This window comes from Mus caroli, unplaced genomic scaffold, assembly GCF_900094665.2.
Source record: "Mus caroli unplaced genomic scaffold, CAROLI_EIJ_v1.1 scaffold_12080_1, whole genome shotgun sequence".
In the NCBI taxonomy this organism is placed as follows: domain Eukaryota; kingdom Metazoa; phylum Chordata; class Mammalia; order Rodentia; family Muridae; genus Mus; species Mus caroli.
The window spans coordinates 11,646-30,977 of NW_018390514.1; the positions used below are offsets into that span (position 1 = coordinate 11,646).

General features: G+C 35.8%; 1 protein-coding gene across 1 annotated transcript; it reads right to left on the bottom strand.

Annotated features, from left to right (window-relative positions):
* Positions 1 to 4,302: 4,302 nt before the first annotated feature.
* On the bottom strand, positions 4,303 to 5,235 carry LOC110288687 (olfactory receptor 5H2-like). The gene has a single exon (XM_021154971.1). It carries the CDS (start codon positions 5,230 to 5,232, stop codon positions 4,303 to 4,305), a length of 930 nt encoding a protein of 309 aa, XP_021010630.1. The 5' UTR covers positions 5,233 to 5,235.
* Positions 5,236 to 19,332: the final 14,097 nt, after the last annotated feature.

Sequence of the window (19,332 nt, forward strand, 5' to 3'; positions counted from 1 at the left end):
AAAAAAAAAAAAGAAAGAAACAGCTTTTGTGTGCAGTTCAAATAATTTATAGAGCCCCTTTGACTCAGCAACTAGGAAGTAACAACTGAAGGAGGCAGTGTTGGAGGTTACTGACAAGATCTTGTGGATGAATTACATTTTATGTCCTCATACATTTGCAGTAAAGCCCTGAAATCTTTGGCAGGAATAGGCAACTTTTGGGAAATATTATCCCCACTTATCATGGGCCTTAACTAAGCCTGAATGTACAACCTCAGGCTTCCATGTGACCATGAGACCTGACTTCCCTGTCATGAATTAGGGGTTATCTGACATACAAGACATTTGTTGCACACCACAATTAGTTAAAACTGGGCTAAGATATATTCAGGTTATTGATAAGTATTATTTATATAAATATCTGTGTCAACGTTTACATAAAATATGAGCATCATCGTACATCTTAAGGTTATCATGAATGGTATTCTTTCCATAATTATAATTCTTTCTTGGTTTATAGAGGCATCCCAATGATAATGATATGTAAAATATTGTATATTATATATTTTACACATAATGATATATGTATATATACGTATACATATCACAGAGTGAGAGAGAGAGAGAGAGAGAGAGAGAGAGAGAGAGAGAGAGAGAAAGAGACTTTAAGTGAATTACCTTATAATAGAGTGACAAGACTCCTATTAAATACCACAGGCTAGCAAATAAAAGTGCCAGTGCCAGGAATACTTTATCTTTTTTGGAGTTGTTGAGCAGTGAGATCCCATAGGTCCACAAAGATTAGAGGCTATTGTCATGGCTTCTGGCTAATCCCAGAATATGGTAAGACCCAACTGCTAAAATAGCACATATTTAAACCACAAAATATTGGGAAGTTGTGCTGGTACTCCCCTGAAGCTTCACCTCTTCCAGGTAGCCTTCACTGTTCTGAAAGGTGCTACATGCACTGCTGTAGGATAAAGATAATTATCAGTCTTTATCAGTGAACATTTGGAGCTCTAGTTATATCATTATAACTGATCTAATAAGACATGTCACCTGTGCAATAAGGGCATGAATCACTTTCTACTGTACCTAAGTCATGTTGCATAATTCCTGTGTTGAAACTCATCCCTGTCATTATTACCCTGTACCAAGTACCTATGGCTAGACAGATAATAGGCCCTAGAGGGAGAATCTACCACTATTATTGTCCTAAATTGGCATAGTATTAAACTGAGTCCTATTGTTATACCTACAGATTAATGCCTCTCTTAATCCTCACCAAACAAAATTTCTTTTTTGCAGGATATGGCAAGTATCAAGACACATAACTGCTTAAGAGATAGAGAATAAAAGACTACAAAATTTGCCACCTTACAAGGGGCATCTATAGCATACACCGAGTCTTAATTCTTACAGATTATTGCAGGTGAGGAAGTGAAGAGATTAAAGAGCCAAAGGTAGTGAATAACTTCAAGGTAACAAAGTTTTCTGAATACAATAATGAAGTTGTATATGTGATCTCAAAGCAGTTTGAACATTCCTTTCCTGAGATTTCTGAATGTTCTAGTAGCTATTATAAAAACTGCACTAGTATTGTAAACTTGAACTCCAATTTAAAATCAATAATAATACTTGTTAAAATATGTTTTTTATTAAGTATTACTATTGAATAGCATCCTGATATATAAAATCAACATATAAAGAGGCACATTCAATTATAACAGGAATATTTTCTATGCTGCTTTTGGTTACCAAAAAGACTAAAGACAAGTTGACAGGAAGCATCTATGATAAGCCAACAGTCTGCCCATGTTCATTATGTGATACAGATGAGTAATACAGCTTTACTTCATCCTTCATATGAAGTATGAATTTTAATTTCATGAATCCTTCTTTAAAGTTTCCTCTCTACAAACCACCATACTGTGTGTTGCACAAGACAAAAGTGTTTTAAGACTTTAAACTGTAATCTGAACGTTTGTAGCCAAAATTAAGTATTATATAAAGTCAGATGTGGTCCAAGAAGAATAAATAAACTTTTAAGGACTATATGTTAGTAATATTCTTTTTGAGATTGTAGTAAGTGCGATTTAAAATTTATCAAATCCTTAAAAATATGTATAATTTTGTTTTTAAATTTCACCCAGCTTTTCCACAACTGTAAAAGAAAGAAAATAAGAAAAGAAAATAAGTCAACTCATAAAGAGAAAGGATCTAGGTATCTTAGAGTTTAGAGGTTTGACTATGTTATTAATCAATCCTTTCTTATGAGACTTGACACCATGGACCACTTGCATTTGGAAACAAAACTGTTCATTCAAGTCTAAGGAACAAAAATGGGGCAAAAGGGTGAGATCAGAGTCTCAAAATCTTTTTAAAAAATGCATTTATTTACAAACTCTTCCACATATCCCATATGTTAAAGTAAACACAACCTATTAATTATTCCAAATGGCAGAACAAGATGCTGTGTCTTACAAAAGTACCTCAAACAATTCCAGGGTGATCAAACAAAGGATGTGGGAAACTAATATGCTTTAATATATCAAAAAATGCTATTATGATCACAGATAAGGTCACATATCATATAAGCTCGAAATTAATACAAATACATATGTACATCTCTGTATCTTTACATCTTCAGATAAATTTATTCAAGAAAGATTTAATCCAAAACTCACATTGTAAAAAGGTTTGGAAAGGAAAAGAGTTAACAACAGAAATTTGTTACATTGCAAATATATATATATATATATATATATATATATATATATTGCAGTATATATACATAAGAGAAGTAGTGTGTGCAGTAATGTTCTCAATAGGCAATTTACGTGTATGGATAAAACAAACAAATAAACAAAATGTAACGGAGATGAGACTTAAGATGATTTGTTTATTCTGCATTCGGAAAGTGTGTGACATTTGCAATGAAGGTCATCCCAAATATAAAGCTCGCATAATTTTCTTTTTTTCATATCTGTCCAAAATAAGCAAACAAACAAAAAACCAAAAATAAAACAAACAACAACAACAATAAAAACACGGAAGACTATGACAACATATCTTACCACTGTTTGAGCTTAGCTCATATACATTAACAATACAGTTTCTTTAACTATACACTCTAATAACTCTTAGATAGCCCATTTAAATGCTGGTTAATTCACTACTTAATAATCTAAGCTATTCTGATACTTCTCCCATCTTCTACCTTTACATTTCATCAATAAAATCCCTCACATGTTTATTTCATGAAAACTGTTAACGTTTTGATTTACTGAAACTGCCTGGATGGTGATGAGATCGGAACTAGAGAGAATGTCAAGGACAGCCCAGATGGTGAGCAAAATGAGCCTCTCCTCACACTCCCAAGCACACTGACTACAGAGTATCCTCTGACAGCCTGCCCAGTCTTAATCTTACATTCGTACTCCAGTGTCTTTTTCCTCCCATAAAGAAAACACAAGTAGAATTGCTGTATGAATCATCATTTCCCAACAAAATTTAATGAAAGGCCTTTCATATTTTTAGCAACAACCCCATGGTTTGTATCTGTTTACAGATACATAAGACTGCTTCATCAGAACAGGGAAATGCTTCAAGTCTCCAAGTTGTCAGTGACATTATATTCATAATATTTTTACAGGAACTACACTACTACAACAGCTAATGCACTTATGTCATAATAAATACTGTACAGACCTGTTAAAGAGTTTTAATTTGATGTCTATTGTATTTATTTTTACTATACTGCCTTTAGATAATTTAAAATTCATTTCAAATATTTGTAAAGAAATGGATACATATACAAGAGTTCATTTAGTGTTAGCTCTGGGGGACTGGAATATGTGCAGTGGGAAAGAGCACTTACTGCTCAAGATCAAAATTGTAGTTGCATTCCTAGCAATATGTTATCCAAATGTCAATAAGAAAGGGCTTTCAATGAAGAACAGATCATGCCTCCACATGTAATTTCAGTGATGTGAATGGTGGAGAAGAGGATTACTGTGGTTAGCAGGTTAAAAATTATAGATTGGGGTTCAGTGAAAGACACTATTTCAAGAAAGTAAATAAGAGCAATTATGCAAGACTTTGACCTCCCTCTGGTCTCTGCACAAGTTTCCATGACCAATGTAACAATTCACAATTAAGTATGCCTACATCAAATATATGCATACACATATAAAACAACAACAACAATTCTAGGTTGGATTCATTCTCAAAATATTTTGACAATGTTCGAAATATAGCCACAATAAGTCTGCACAAATTTGCCATGTTTTAATAAGTGCATGACAGACAATAATGTGAAATCTAAGTATTTCTCCTTAAAAATTTTGCCAGTGAATTTTTTACTTGCTTATTCCTCAAACTGTAGATAATTGGGTTCAGAACAGGAATTATGATGGTATAAAATATAGAGTCCATCATATCTTCATCATTTACTTGTGGAGATGCAGGGCGAACATACATGAAGAGGAGAGGCCCATAGTACAAAGAAACAGAGAGGAGATGGGCTCCACAGGTGGAAAAGGCTTTCTTTATGCTTTTGATAGATTTCTGCTTTAGGATAGAAAATAGAACAAGTGTATAAGAGATAAGGATAGTTGTAATTGTGAATACCTGAATGGAGCCAGATAAAATAAAAAGCATCAGGTAATTGAGAGAAGGGTCATTACAGGAAATCTTTAACAGTGGTATAATATCACAATAAAAGTGGTGTATTATGTGAGAGCTACAGAAAAGTAATCTGAATAAAAGGCCTTCATGAATTAAACCATAAATAAATCCACCTAAAAACGACAATGTTAAAAGACGTACACAGAGTCTATTTGTCATGATTACTGGGTAGAGTAAAGGTTTGCATATGGCTGCATAGCGATCATAGGCCATTGATGCCAAAATAAAACATTCTATGGTTGCACTCACTACAAATGAAAAAAACTGTATCATGCATTCAGAGAAAGAGATCTGTTTACTCTTGGCAAAAATGTCTTGTAGCATCCTTGGAGTCACTGTGGATGATAACCAAGTATCCACAAAAGCTAAACTCCCAAGAAATAAGTACATAGGAATGTGAAGGTGAGGGTCATTCCAGATAAGAGTGATCAGACCAAGGTTGCCCACAATGGTGATGAGATAAATGACCAAGAACAGGAGGAACATGGGGATTTTCCACTGAGGCCGATGAACAAGTCCTGAGAGGACAAACTGCATGAGCAGTGTTGTGTTGTCCATTTGCATATCCTCACTGGGTGTCTCTGAAATGAAAATTGATTGATGTCACACAGCATTCACTAAAATTCGTAGAGTAAAATGTTGGGTAGTAGAATTTAAAACACAACTCTGTAGTTATCAAGTTGTCCATGAAATTTTATTTCATATCACTACATATGATGAAAACTTTTCTTCAGAGTGAAGAAATTACTTCATTTTTCCAATAAAGATTTAAACATGTATTTAAAGAAAAGATACCTTTTAAATTTTCTGTGCAGAGTACGAAATTACAAGTTGGCTAGGCTTAAAAGTTCTGTATGTATGTAATAGGGTCATAATCAAGGAAGGAACTGTTTTAAGAATCTAGATTATACAATGAATTCAAATGAAGGGTCGTAGTCAATTCAAATACTTGAATTTAATAAAGTGAAATCTTACAATCTATAGTAACTTGGGAATTTCTTTCAAAATTTATTATAAGGAAGTGGAGAAAATCAGGTTCTGGTAAGGAAAATAAAAGTCAATAATATAGAAAAACTCTTAACATACCTAGAGTCTCCTATGTACACAGAGTTGTTTGGGAACATATATGCAAATTGTAGATTGTAAGATCATAAGTTGGTTTAGTAGTTTATTAACAAGAATCTAATGACCAAACTTTATAAAATATCCAAAGGTGCTATTAAATGCAAATTCTGTTATTGAAACGTTTGAATGGGCCTCATGGATAACTATAAACACAGATAAATTTGAAAGGACTTATAATATTAACCTACTATTATTTAGTGACATACCGCATACAAACCTGGTGTTCAATGGCATGAAAATAACATTTGTTGACTATGAATATGATCTTTTCAAAATGGGTTGCACCATTAAGATACACTATTCTCTTAGCCATTATCACTGAATATGAATATGACGTTTAGTAGTATTAGTTTACTGAAGGTTTAACACTAGTGACCAAGTATGACTGACTGTATTTTGCCAGCCAATTACTCTGATACCTCAGAATTTCTGTTAAAACCAATGATTTCCAGAGTCCATGTTACTTCAAAGTAAACAAAGGAAAGACATGGTAATTATACAAACCAGAACTGAACTAGATATTTGAGGAATTTAGTTTTAATGGGGGGAACGTTAATAAAAATAAAACAGATAAATATGGTATCAGAAGGCAAAATAAAGGATCTTTAGGGACAAATGGCAAGAGATCCCTGACTGTTGAGGTTAACAAAATATTAGTGGCTTGGTGAAAGTAGTTTTCTGAGTGTAATCAGAAAATAGTAGGAAATGATGAGGATGAGAGGGCCATGCTGTAATGCTCTCTATTCTGAAAAGTATGGGGAGAGCTGGCATTTGTTTGTTGCCCTATCTCTTACCTGTAGAACATCTAAGGAAAAGTGATTATGCAAATATAAAGAAGTGAGAGGAGAGAAGTAGAAAGCACTAACAAGAAAAACCACAACTGACATGGAATGAGACACTTGGATAGATAAAAAGAAATAAAATGGAGGAAGACAAGCAGGCAGTGCTTTATCAAAGATAGATTTACATAGATAAAGGGAGAGAAAGTATTGTCACAAAGCAACATAGAACTGAAAATTTAGAATGCCTCTTTCTCTTTAAAAGTACACACACACACACATATATAATACACACATATATACTTAAATCCATATAAATGTATACTCTCTATATAATATATATACAACATACACACAAACACACACACACACACACACACACACATATATATATATATATATATATATATATATATATATGTAATGCACACAAACATACACAAGGCATATATATATAGGTGTGTATATATATATATATATATATATATACACACATGTGTGTGTATGTGTGTGTAAATGCATATATTTGTAGTATGTATGTATGTATGTATATATGTATATACATATACATACATCTCCCTAAATACATGAGACTATTTTGAGAGAGAACATGAGACTATTTGGATAAAGAAGAGAAAGAGGAAATGATATAAATATATTATAGTCCTCCAAATTAAAAATAAATAAGTAAATAAAAGCTTATTTAAATGCACACTTGAACTACATATAGGAAAACAATTTTCTGATGCTTCTGTTTCAATGTTGGTTTTACCTTTGTTCTTTTTTAACGATTATTGATCTTGAAAAAAAACATTTTTTAATAAAAATCAAAATATATTTTCCCTAGACCATACATTTTAAAAACAGAAACATTAAGTTTGACCACATCATATTTTTGTAGTTGCAGTATTTGAATATATGTGGTCAGTGCATGAGATTTTTTACCCTGTATTTATATGATGCATTGTTTATGTCAAAATAAATAGAAAATATTTATCTGCAAATCTTAATAATTTGATTTAAGAACACATATTCATATTACTGTCTAACAACTTTGGGACCCTAACAATAGGGTCCATTCTATTCTTATTTTGATAAATAGAATAAAATTGATCCAGATCAATTTTGCATACAGATGATATACACCATGTCAATGATTTGTATTTTAGGGTAATTTTGTGGGGATAAAATGATGTTTCTTTCATGGAGTTCAAAGCATACCAAGAGATGTAAATTCTCAGATGGCTTGATATGTGGAGTTGAAATAAATCATTAATACAGGAAAGATTAGACAAAAATATCTTTGCCATCTTCCAATATGTACTTATTAATATGTACATAAACACATATCTAAATATATATAAAGGTATACTACATGATGAAACATATTCTATATGTAAAGTCTACCCTGCACACATTTATAAACAATATGCATTATATATAAATAAGCAATAATATAAATATTATCATCTACTTAAGTAACTGACCTTTAAAAACATAGGAAGAAACAGAATTAAAGAATGCCTCTCTTACTGAAATCATTATAATAATTGCTTATACGAGAATCATTACAATTTCATAATGAATTTTGACTTAACACCCTACTTCAGGAGAATTTAAAAGTCATTATAGTCAGGAAAGATAGCCCAGCTGTTAAATACCAGGGTCACAGCTAAAAGTAAATTTAGTTAGGTAAAAAAGATTTCTAAAATATATTAAAGATAACAATTAGAGACATTTTACCCACTTATATTTAGTCATTAATTGAAATATATAGGCAATTTTTGTTGCTACTACCATTTACACAACCTATGTAAATTTTTATGAATTAAAATGCCTTATTAAATTTCTATGGAAAGCATGGTGAACACTACACAACTTATTTGATTCTTACCCATTTCAAGTAAAACTAAAAATGCAAACGTCCTTATAAAGGGTTGAGTGTTCTAAAGCAGGGAAAGAGCACAATGGTACAGACAATAGTATCCTGCGCAATGGCCATCTGCATCACAATTTTTCTGGCAGTTTCATGACAAAGCACATCAAACTGTGTTTATGTGACTTTTCATTCAATCCAGGAACCTTTATACCATTGCCTGATTCTTTTTCATGAAGAAGGATTGAAGAACTAGAATTCCCATCGGGGTAACAGGGTACACTAGAGACAAAGAGATGACTCTCTACTGGACACTGTAGAATTGGACAGAATTATAAATTGGCTCAACTGGGAATTGTTGATTTTAAAACATAAATATTCATTTACTGTAAAACGCTAATTTTGACACAGAAATTATTTTACTGTGTTATTTCCTATCACACTGTGACAGGTTTAACCAAACTAATAAACGATTGTATATTTTTAAGGCATACAAAAGTTTGCTTCTCTTGAGTTCATCAAACATGACATGATCATGTCAATGATCACATTGCTCTCTCTTCCCCCCTCCTCCCTCCCTCCCTCCCTCCCTCCCTCCCTCCTGCCCTCNCTCTTTCTCTTACAGCGTGAATTGTGATTCTTATGAAATATTTGGTGGTTGTACTGGTTTTCTAAATGCATAATAACCCTAAAACCGATTCATAAATAGTAAAATATGCAATGAATCTAAGATAGCTGTGGCAGTGCTTAATCCTTTTGCACTGGTTTTCACTGCAGCTGTGGTGAACACACTGATGCAGTTTTCACTGGATATGTCACTGTATGAAGCAACACAAAACTCTATTTCAAATGCCTGATTTAGAGTATAGGTTACTGTTGGTTAGGAATTATAATTTTTACAGTACACACAATGTATTTTTCTGTTACATAGAACATCAATTTTATTACCTAAATATAAAAATGAAAAAATTCATATCATCATTTCATAACAATATCAAATTTCCCTGTGTTTTGATATCATTCTATTCAAATGAGGCGTTTTGGTTTTAAAGTTGAGCCCCTGACTCAACTTTCATAAAAATTATTAAATGGAGTTTTGCTTGGAATTATAATAGAATTTCCATCAATTTCTAAAATGTTCCTGAACATACTTTACCATTTTGAATTAAATGGTTTTGGAAAGTGATGCTATTGGCATTGAAGATGAGACAGTCATAACAGCAATCAACTCTGAAAAGTGTTCAAGATGATTTTCATATTGAAATAGTAAATATTCGGCCAAGACTTAACATGTTAAACAAAATATTCATCATTATTGAAATTTTCTTTCTTCTATAATCATGTATAAAGTTACATGTGTGTCAAAATATGTCTTAAAAACAATTGTACTAATGGTTCATTAGTAATTGTATGACAGATTTGAGACACAAAGGAAGAAAGAAAACTGTAAGCACAGGATTGCAGTAGAGAGAGGAATATATATCCATCATTTCCAGACATCAAAGCCTGGCATCTAAATTCCCAGAAGAGCTTGTTAAAACGCACTTTCTGCTGAAGTAGTTATGGGAGTACTGAGGAGGAGTCTACTTTAGAGCAAGGTGATGCCCAAGGACACTGTTGTCAGCAAGCCATGAATGAAAGAACAAAATTATCAGAAAAAAAAAAACCTTAAATACTATGTATGTGAATTTCTTTAGTGAAAGAAACAAAGAAAAGGAAGAATTGGCCACTAAGGCAGTGTGTTTGAGATTACACAGGCCTTGGAGGCTGTGTCACAACCACTGCAATTTACTAATTTAGAACATTACTATGGTGGAAGATTAACAGGAGAGTAATACATTCCAATTTTTATTCTTTAAATATAATTTTATCAGTTCTTTGAGAATTTTGTGCAACACATTTGTAGTCATAGTCAACCCTTTCCTCTACCTCCTCCCAGATCCTTGGCCCATTGCTATTCATTCAATTTCATTCAATTTTGTGTCTGTTTTGTTTGATTTGCACCCATCAAGTTCAATTTGTCCTGCCCATATATACTCTTGGATAAGGGGTCTCTGATCATAAAATGCTCTTGATGACGAAGAAAGGCTTTGCAGATAGTTAGAGTTAATGGAATATGGTGAGTGTATCATGAACAAATGAAGAGAGTCTCTAATACAGAGCGTACCTATAGATTCTGCTCCTGGTCCTAGGTTGAAGCTATACAAACATCTATTCCTGCACACTTTTGGCCAACCTGTGCAGACCTGGGATCTGAGAGGCTGAAAGAAAGGTGCAGACTGCATTTAATTATGTTGACAATTTAACTTCCATTTCAGTGCACTTTTATACACAAATATGATAAAGAATGTAATGGCTCAAGGAAGGTGGTTTAAGTTCAGAAAAACATGATCAGAGAAACTTGTAAGTAAACATTGTTTAGCATATACTAAATATTGACACATCAGCCCTTTCCCAGACCTTTCTCAAGACAGACCAGATTGAACAAAGTTGCTGCCATATAACTTTAGCTTATGTCTGGGAAATCACAGAGGCAAAGCAGAAGCTCATATCTGGATTCAGGGTACACAGAGAAGATTGAGTTCTGTAGCTATGACCTGACATCCAACAAGAATAAAGAAATCTTATAAACAAAATGTGAATGTATGTCATAGCAGGCACAAAGACTCATCAAACAACAACCCAGGGGACAAAATGCACCTGATGTAAAAGGTCTTTGTTTCTTGATCCTCTCTCACAGTTCTCAGTGGGCCCTGAGGAGAAAAGTAATACTGTTACTATGATAAACAATCATAGAAAAAAATGGTTCTAGCCAGGCAGTGGTGGTGCATGCCTTTAATTGCAGCACTTGGGAGGCAGAGGCAGGTGGATTTCTGAGTTCGAGGCCATCCTAGTCTACAAATGAGTTCTAGGACAGCCAGGGCTACACAGAGAAAACCTTTCTTGAAAACCAACAGCAACAACAACAAAAACTAAAAAAAAAAAAAAAATCAAAAAAGTTTCCTCAAGATACATTGCCATTTTCATAGATCAGTGAATCACTCAACACTCATCAAAGAAGCTTCTTGCAATAGATGGTAATTGGCATAGAGAGCAACATGTGTAGAGCATCTATACACTGAGAAACCTTGGAGCATTCAGACAAAAATGGAATGCTTTTATCAAATTTCTCCTATCAATTTCCTCATTTCGTGGTTCAGGAAACTCCAAAATGGGAAGACTATAAGAGCCAGAGATGGTAGATGGCTGCAAGAAAACATTGTCTTCTATACATAAGAGGGCTAATGTCCATATGCACTCACCTATTTAAGAAAGACCAAATCCCATGGAATGGATCATAAGCTGGGCCAGTCACTCATTGTCCATTTATTCAGTTGCTGCTTCATTTTTGACTGCTTGATTCTTTTAGACAGAAAGAATTTGGGGTCGAAAAATTTGAAGGTGGATTAGTATATCCAACCTTCCACTAAGGGTCCTGTCTAACCACTGAAAGTGGTCTCTTCATGTTCCTTATTCCCATTGTTGGGCATTTCACCTTCTGTTACACAGACAGTCCTGGGAGACCCCCCCATCTCATGTCTCTGGGACTTTCTAGAGGTTCCCACAACTGCCACCCCCAGTGGCTGCGCATTTCCATTCATTTTCCTGGCCCCCTGTTCTTCTATACAGTCTTACACACATAAACTGATCCTGGCCCCTTTTCCCTTTCCCCTCCCATCTCCCCCTCAGGTTCTTCCCTCTCTCTACCCCCATGATTAATTTGTTCCCCATTCAAAGAGGGATTGGAGAATACTTGCTTTGGGTTTCTTTCTTATTTAACTTCTTAGGGTCTGTGGGTTTTATCATTGGTATTTTGTGCTTTTTAACCTAAGATCCACATACCAGTGAGCACATAACATGCATGTGCTTTTGAGTATGGATACCTCACTTGGGATGATGTTTTCTAGTTTTATCCATTTGCCTGTGAAATTCATGATTTCCTTGTTTTATTGGAGCATGCTTCCTTGTTATATTGTAGAGCATCTTTTGGGTGTATGCCCAGGAGCAGTATAGCTGGGTCTTCAGGGAGAACTACTTACAATATTCTGAGGAAATGCCAGATTGATTTCCAGAGTGATTGTGCCAGTTTGCAATCACAGCAGCTATGCAGGAAGAGTGTTCCCCTTTCTCCATAACCTTGCTAGCATGTGCTGTCACTTGAGTTTTTTATCTTAGCCATTCTAATTGGTGTAGGGTAAAATCTCAGGGTCATTTTGATTTTGATTTACTCATGACTAAGGTTTTTGAATTTTATTTAAGTGTTTCTTGGGATTCCTCTATTGAGAATTGCCTGTTTTGTTGTGTACTCCATTTTAAAAATGGATTATTTGTTTTTTTGGAGTTTAAATTCGCAAGTTCTTTATGTATATTGGATAATAGCCCTCGATCAGATGTAGGGTTGAAAATGTAGGGATGTAGGGATGTAGGGATGAAAATCTTTTCCCAATCTGTAGCTTGTCATTTTATCCTATTGATAGTGGCCTTTACATTACAGAAGCTTTGCAGTTTCAAGAGGTCTCATTTATCAGTTGTTAATCTTAGAGTCTGAACCATTAGTGTTATGTTCAGAAAAAATTTCCTCTGTGCCAATGTGTCCCAGAATATTTCCTACTTTCTCTCCGGTTAGATCCAATGTATCTGGTTTTATGTAGAGAGTTTTGATCCACTTAGACTTGAGATTTGTGTGTGGTGATAAATATGGATCAATTTATATTCTTATACATGCAGACCGCCAGTAAGACCAGCACCATATTTTGAAGATGATTTGTCCCCCACTGTATGGTTTTGACTGGTTTACCAAAGATCCAGTGCCCATAGATGTGTGCATTTTTTTCTGGGTCTTTGATACTATTCCAATGATAAACCTGTGTGTCTATAATAATATCATGCAGGTTTTATCACTACTGCTATGTATTACAGCTGGAAGTCACAGATAGCAATTCCTCTAGATGTATGTTTTTATTGGTCTGAATTCTTTTTTTTTAATATTTTTTAATTACGTATTTTCCTCAATTACATTTCCAATGCTATCCCAAAAGTCCTCCATACCCTCCCCCCCCCCATTCCCCTAATCACCGATTCCCAGTTTTTGGCCCTGGCGTTCCGCTGTACTGGGGCATATAAAGTTTGCAAGTCCAATGGGCGTCACTTTCCAGTGATGGCTGACTAGCCCATCTTTTGATACATATGCAGCTAGAGTCAAGAGCTCCTGGGCAGTGGTTAGTTCATAATGTTGTTCCACATATAGGGTTGCAGATCCCTTTAGCTCCTTGGGTATTTTCTCTAGCTCCTCCATTGGGGCCCTATGATCCATCCAATTGCTGACTGTGTGCTTCTACTTATGTGTTTCTTAGGCCCAGGTGTAGTCTCACTAGAGACTGCTATATCAGGGTCCTATCAGCACAATCTTGCTACTGTATGCAATGGTGTCAGCGTTTGGAGGCTGATTATTGGATGAATCCCTGGATATGGCAGTCTCTAGATGGTTCATCCTTTTGTATCAGCTCCAAACTTGTCTCTGTAACTCCTATCATGGGTGTTTATTTTTCAATTCAATGAAGAGGCAAAGTGTCCACACTTTGGTCTTCCTTATTCTTGAGTTTCATGCGTTTTGTAAATTGCAACTTATATCTTGTGTATCCTAACTTCTGGGCTAATATCCACTTATCAGTGTGTACATATCATTTGAGTTCTTTTGTGAATGGGTTACCTCACTCAGGATAATGCCCTCCAGGTTCAACCGTTTGCCTAGGAATTTCATAAATTCATTCTTTTAATAGCTGAGTAGTACTCCATTGTGTAAATGTACCACATTTTCTGTATCCATTCCTCTGTTGAGGGGCATCTGGGTTCTTTCCAGCTTCTGGCTATTATAAGTAAGGCTGCTATGAAAATAGTAGAGCATGTTTCTTTCTTACTAGTTGGAACATCTTCTGGATATATGCCCAGGAGAGGTATTGCAGGATCCTCTGGTAGTACCATGTCCAGTTTTCTGAGGTACGGTCAGACTGATTTCCAGAGTGGTTGTATAAGCTTCCAATCCCACCAACAGTGGAAGAGTGTTCCTCTTTCTCCACATCCTCGCCAGCATCTGCTGTCACCTGAATTTTTGATCTTAGCCTTTCTGACAGGTGTGAGATGGAATCTCAGGGTTGTTTTGATTTGCATTTCCCTGATGATATATATATATATATATATATATATATATATATATATATATATATACACATACATACATATATATATATATATGTATGTATGTATTGGATATTAGTCCTCTATATGATTTCGTATATGTAAAGATCCTTTCCCAATATGTTGGTGGCCTTTTTGTCTTATTGACAGTGTCTTTTGCCTAACAGAAGCTTTTCAGTTTCATGAGGTCCCATTTGTCAATTCTCGATCTTAAAGCACAAGCCATTGCTCTTCTATTTAGGAATTTTTCCCCTATGCCAATATCTTCGAGGCTTCTTCCCATTTTCTCCTCTATAAGTTTCAGTGTCTCCAGTTTTATGTGAAGTTCCTTGATCCAGATCCACATAGATTTGACTTTAGTACAAGGAGATAGGAATGGATCAATTCACATTCTTTTACATGATAACCACCAGTTGTGCTAGCACCATTTTTTGAAAATGTTATCTTTTCTCCACTGGACAGTTTTAGATCCCTTGTCAAAGATCAAGTGACCATAGGTGTGTGGGTTCATTTATGGGTCTTCAATTCTATTCCATTGGTCTACTTGTCTGTCATTATAACAGTATCATGCCGTTTTTATCACAATTGCTCTGTAGTAATGCTTTAGGACATAGTAATTCCACCAGAGGGTCTTTTATCCTTGAGAAGAGTTTGTGCTATCCTAGGTTTTTTGTTATTACAGATGAATTTGCAGATTGTTCTTTCTAATTCGTTGAAGAATTTAGTTGGAATTTTAATGGGGATTGCATTGAATCTGTAGATTGCTTTTGGCAAGATCGCCATTTTTACAATGTTGATCCTGCCAATCCATGATCATGGGAGATTTTTCCATATTCTGAGATCTTCTTTAATTACTTTCTTCAGAAACATGAAGTTCTCATAATACAGATCTTTCACTTCCTTATTTAGATTCACGCCAAGATATTTTATATCCAGCTACTTCACCAAAGCTGTTTATCAGGTTTAGGAGTTCTCTGGTGGAATTTTTAGGGTCACTTGTATATACTATCATATCATCTGCAAAAAGTGATATTTTGACTTCTTCTTTTGCAATAAGAAATCGAGTAACATCTTTGGTGCCACTGTGGATGATAGGCAAGCATCCACAAAATCCAGATGGCCAAGAAAGAAGTAGATAGGTATATGTAAGTGAGGGTCATTCCAGATAAGAGTGATTAGAAAAAGGTTCCCTAGAATAATGATAAGATAGTTCACCAGAAAAAACAAGAACAAGGGTACCTGTAGCTCTGGAGATCCTGTGAGCCCTGTAAGCACAAACTCTGTCAGCACAGTTGAATTTTTCATTTCTGAATCCTCAATGGATAATCCCTGAAATTAAACACATGAAAAAGAAAGTTCATCAAGATTCATAAATCAAATATCAGGAGAGCACATTTGAAACCATATATGGATATAGACTAATAACCATATAAATATAACATTTTACCTCTATATTTTTAAATATGGCACTTGAAGGAGTTACAGGGAAGAAGTTAAAATTTTCTATAAAACTAATTTCTCACCCATTTGTACTTAGTGGCTCTTGGCTAAAGACAGAGTATTTATCTCACAAATTTGTTCACACAATCTTACATTTTCTTAGATTTTGTTATGAAAAGATAGAAATGAAAAACATTTCACATAGACTATAAAACAAACAAACAAACCTAGCAAAAGCGCGAATAATTTAGCCCCTGCACACTACATCTCCAGAATATTCTACAACATTAACTGCCTTCCTCTATAAAGAATTGGGGGTATGGTGTTTCCCCTTTAATGACATTTTTTAATCCTTTTGGTCTTTTCATGCCATCCAACTGGATTCTAACAATTTCTATAAGACATTCAAGTTAGAATCAAAGGGAAGATATAAAAGAAAACCTCTGAGAGGCTCCTCCTAGCTGCCAATGGAAAGCAATGCAAAGACTCACAGCCAAACTTTAGAGAGAGCTTAGGGAGTCCAACAGAAGAGTTGGGAGAAGGGTTGAAGGACCCTAAGAGGACAGGGACTCAACAGGAAGACCAATAGAGTCAATTAACCTGGACCCTTAGAGGCTCCCAGATACTGAATTACCAACCAAAGAGCGAGCATGAGGTGGACCTAAGACCCCTGAATATATGTAGCAAATGAGTAGCTCAGAAGAATTCCACCAAATTTTCACGCCCACCTCATCTGTCAAGGAAGACACAACAAGGTTGGATTCTTCTCAACAGCTTTAGTGCAGGAACACCTCGATGCTACTACAGGTACTCCGGGAACCCAAGGAGGACTCCTTATATACACCCCAGCACAGGGAAAAGCTTTGTGTCTTCCTGGGATTGGTCAGTCTGCTGGCACCTTAATTTGCATGCACCTGATAAGGAGGGGTTGGCCCCAGATTCGGGCTAGCGCCTGGGCAGTCTTGTTGTTTTCAGCCATGGTGTACCAGAAACTGGCGCCATCTTTTAGGCTTCGGATGCCTACATCTCCCCCTTTTTTGTTTAATAATATGTTACTGGACTAGGTCTGGACAAGTTTATCAGCCATGGATCCTGTCTTAGGTCAATGCTTTCATGTCACAGTCTTACCCGTCATAGGATTACCCTATCGTCTCCAGGCCCTGTGTCTTAGGTTGGTCTGTGCATAAGGAAAGTTGCCTGTTACTGGATACCGTGGATCTGTGTGACTACAACTGCCAGATAACTTAGGGCGAACTCTTAACTTTTTAAAGATGCCAGATAAACATTGGGAAATGCGCCATCTTTAATCGCCATCAATGTTTGGTACACCATTGCCCTATACTGAGTGTGCTTTCATTTGAGTCGACACAATAGCCAGATACAAAAGACACAACCCAGGTAGACCACTGCCCCCCAGGCCAACATTCCCACCCATTCCTTAAAGAATGAGAAGGCATTTGTAATCCAGGAGGTGAAGTCCCCCAAGGTGACAAGGTCCAGTAGAGTGCTGTTGAGATTGACAATCGGGAGGAGCAGCTTTCTGGCCAACTGCTCCTTTTTAGCCTACAAATTTCCTTTAAGGTACTCAGATAAGAGGTGACTCTGTTCAAGAGACTGAGAGAAATAAGCTTGTAGATGGGTAGACGAGACACAGGACATTTGGACAACTTTATACAATTCTTTAAACTGTTCTTAAACTAAGTCTATTCCTATGGAATTCCTCAAGATTGCAAGGAGAAATAAGAGAAAGTCCCATCTGCTTTGATATGATTGAGGAGGCACACATGACAAAATGTGGCCACAGCTTTTGCTACAAGTGTATACATCAGAGTTTGGAGGACAATAAGAGATGTCCCAAGTGTGATTATGTTGTGGACAATATTGAATATCTCTATCCTAATTTTTTGGTGAATGAACTAATTCTCAAACAGAAGCGAAGATTTGAGGAAAAGAGGTTCAAATTGGACCACTCAGTGAGTAGCACCAATGGACATAGGTGGCAAATATTTCAAAATCTACTATAGGCACAGAGGTGGGAAGTTTCACAACCACAGCAGTATACCCTGCCAACACTCTGCTAAAAAACATGTCCTTCTGGAACTATTACAATCTATATTTCTGTCCGGGAGAGCAATTTTCACGTCAGCCTCTCTGGTACCCAAATCAGGTTTCCTTGACCCTGTGGAAGAACACAAACAGGTCCCTTGGTCTCGAAATAATGGGATCTGGGCCATACCATTTTCCAGTTAAGACATCTTTCCATTTGACATCCTGTTTAAGGAGAGGCGAGCTCATGGCATGCCTATCTGCAGCTGAATGACCATGTTCATCCAGAATTTAAAAAATTAAAGTAAAGAGGGTTAAAGATAATTGTTCTTTTGATGGCCGGCCATCAGCAATTCCCCCTTTTTGTTTTTGTAAGAGTTCTTTTAACGTTCAATGTGCTCTTTCCACAATGCCTTGATGTATATACAGGGCCATTATCAGTTGTTAAACTCTCTGGCTTTCCCCAAGCTGCCCAAGCTTCTAGGCAATGGCCAAACACATTGCGGGATTTCTCACCAGACATGGGGAGGCAAAAATGACACCTGAACAGGTGTCGATTGAAACATGAACATATTTTAATTTTCCAAATGCTGAGACATGAGTAACATCCATTTGCCACAGTTTTAAAGGGATCAATCCGCGAGGGTTAATACCAACATGAAGAGGGTGGTGAAATAGTACACACTGTGAGCATTGTAACACCACATCTCGTGCTGAGGCTCGAGAGATACCAAATTTCTGCTGAAGTGTGGCAGCAGGAACATGATACAATTGATGAAAATCTTTTGCAAGCTCCAGTGGGGTGGCGTGAAAAATAGATTCCGTGCGAGTGCTAGCATCCACTAAGGCATTTTTTTCAGCCATAGTGCCTTGCAAGGTAGAATGAGCTCAAATATGTTGAATAAAGAATTTATGTGGTCTTTTCCAAATCAATTATTGTAACTCTAATAAGATGGTGCACACAGGGCTGGTGGGTCTAATGGGTCCAGTAATTTATAATGCATGCACTGCATTTACTACATAAGCAGAATCAGAGACTAGATTAAAAGATTCCTTAAAAGCTTTGAATACTTCCAACACAATTTTACATTCAGTAAGTTGCGGGATTCCAGGATTGTATTAAAACAGAATGGGTTTTTGAGAATTAACTACATAGGCACCAAC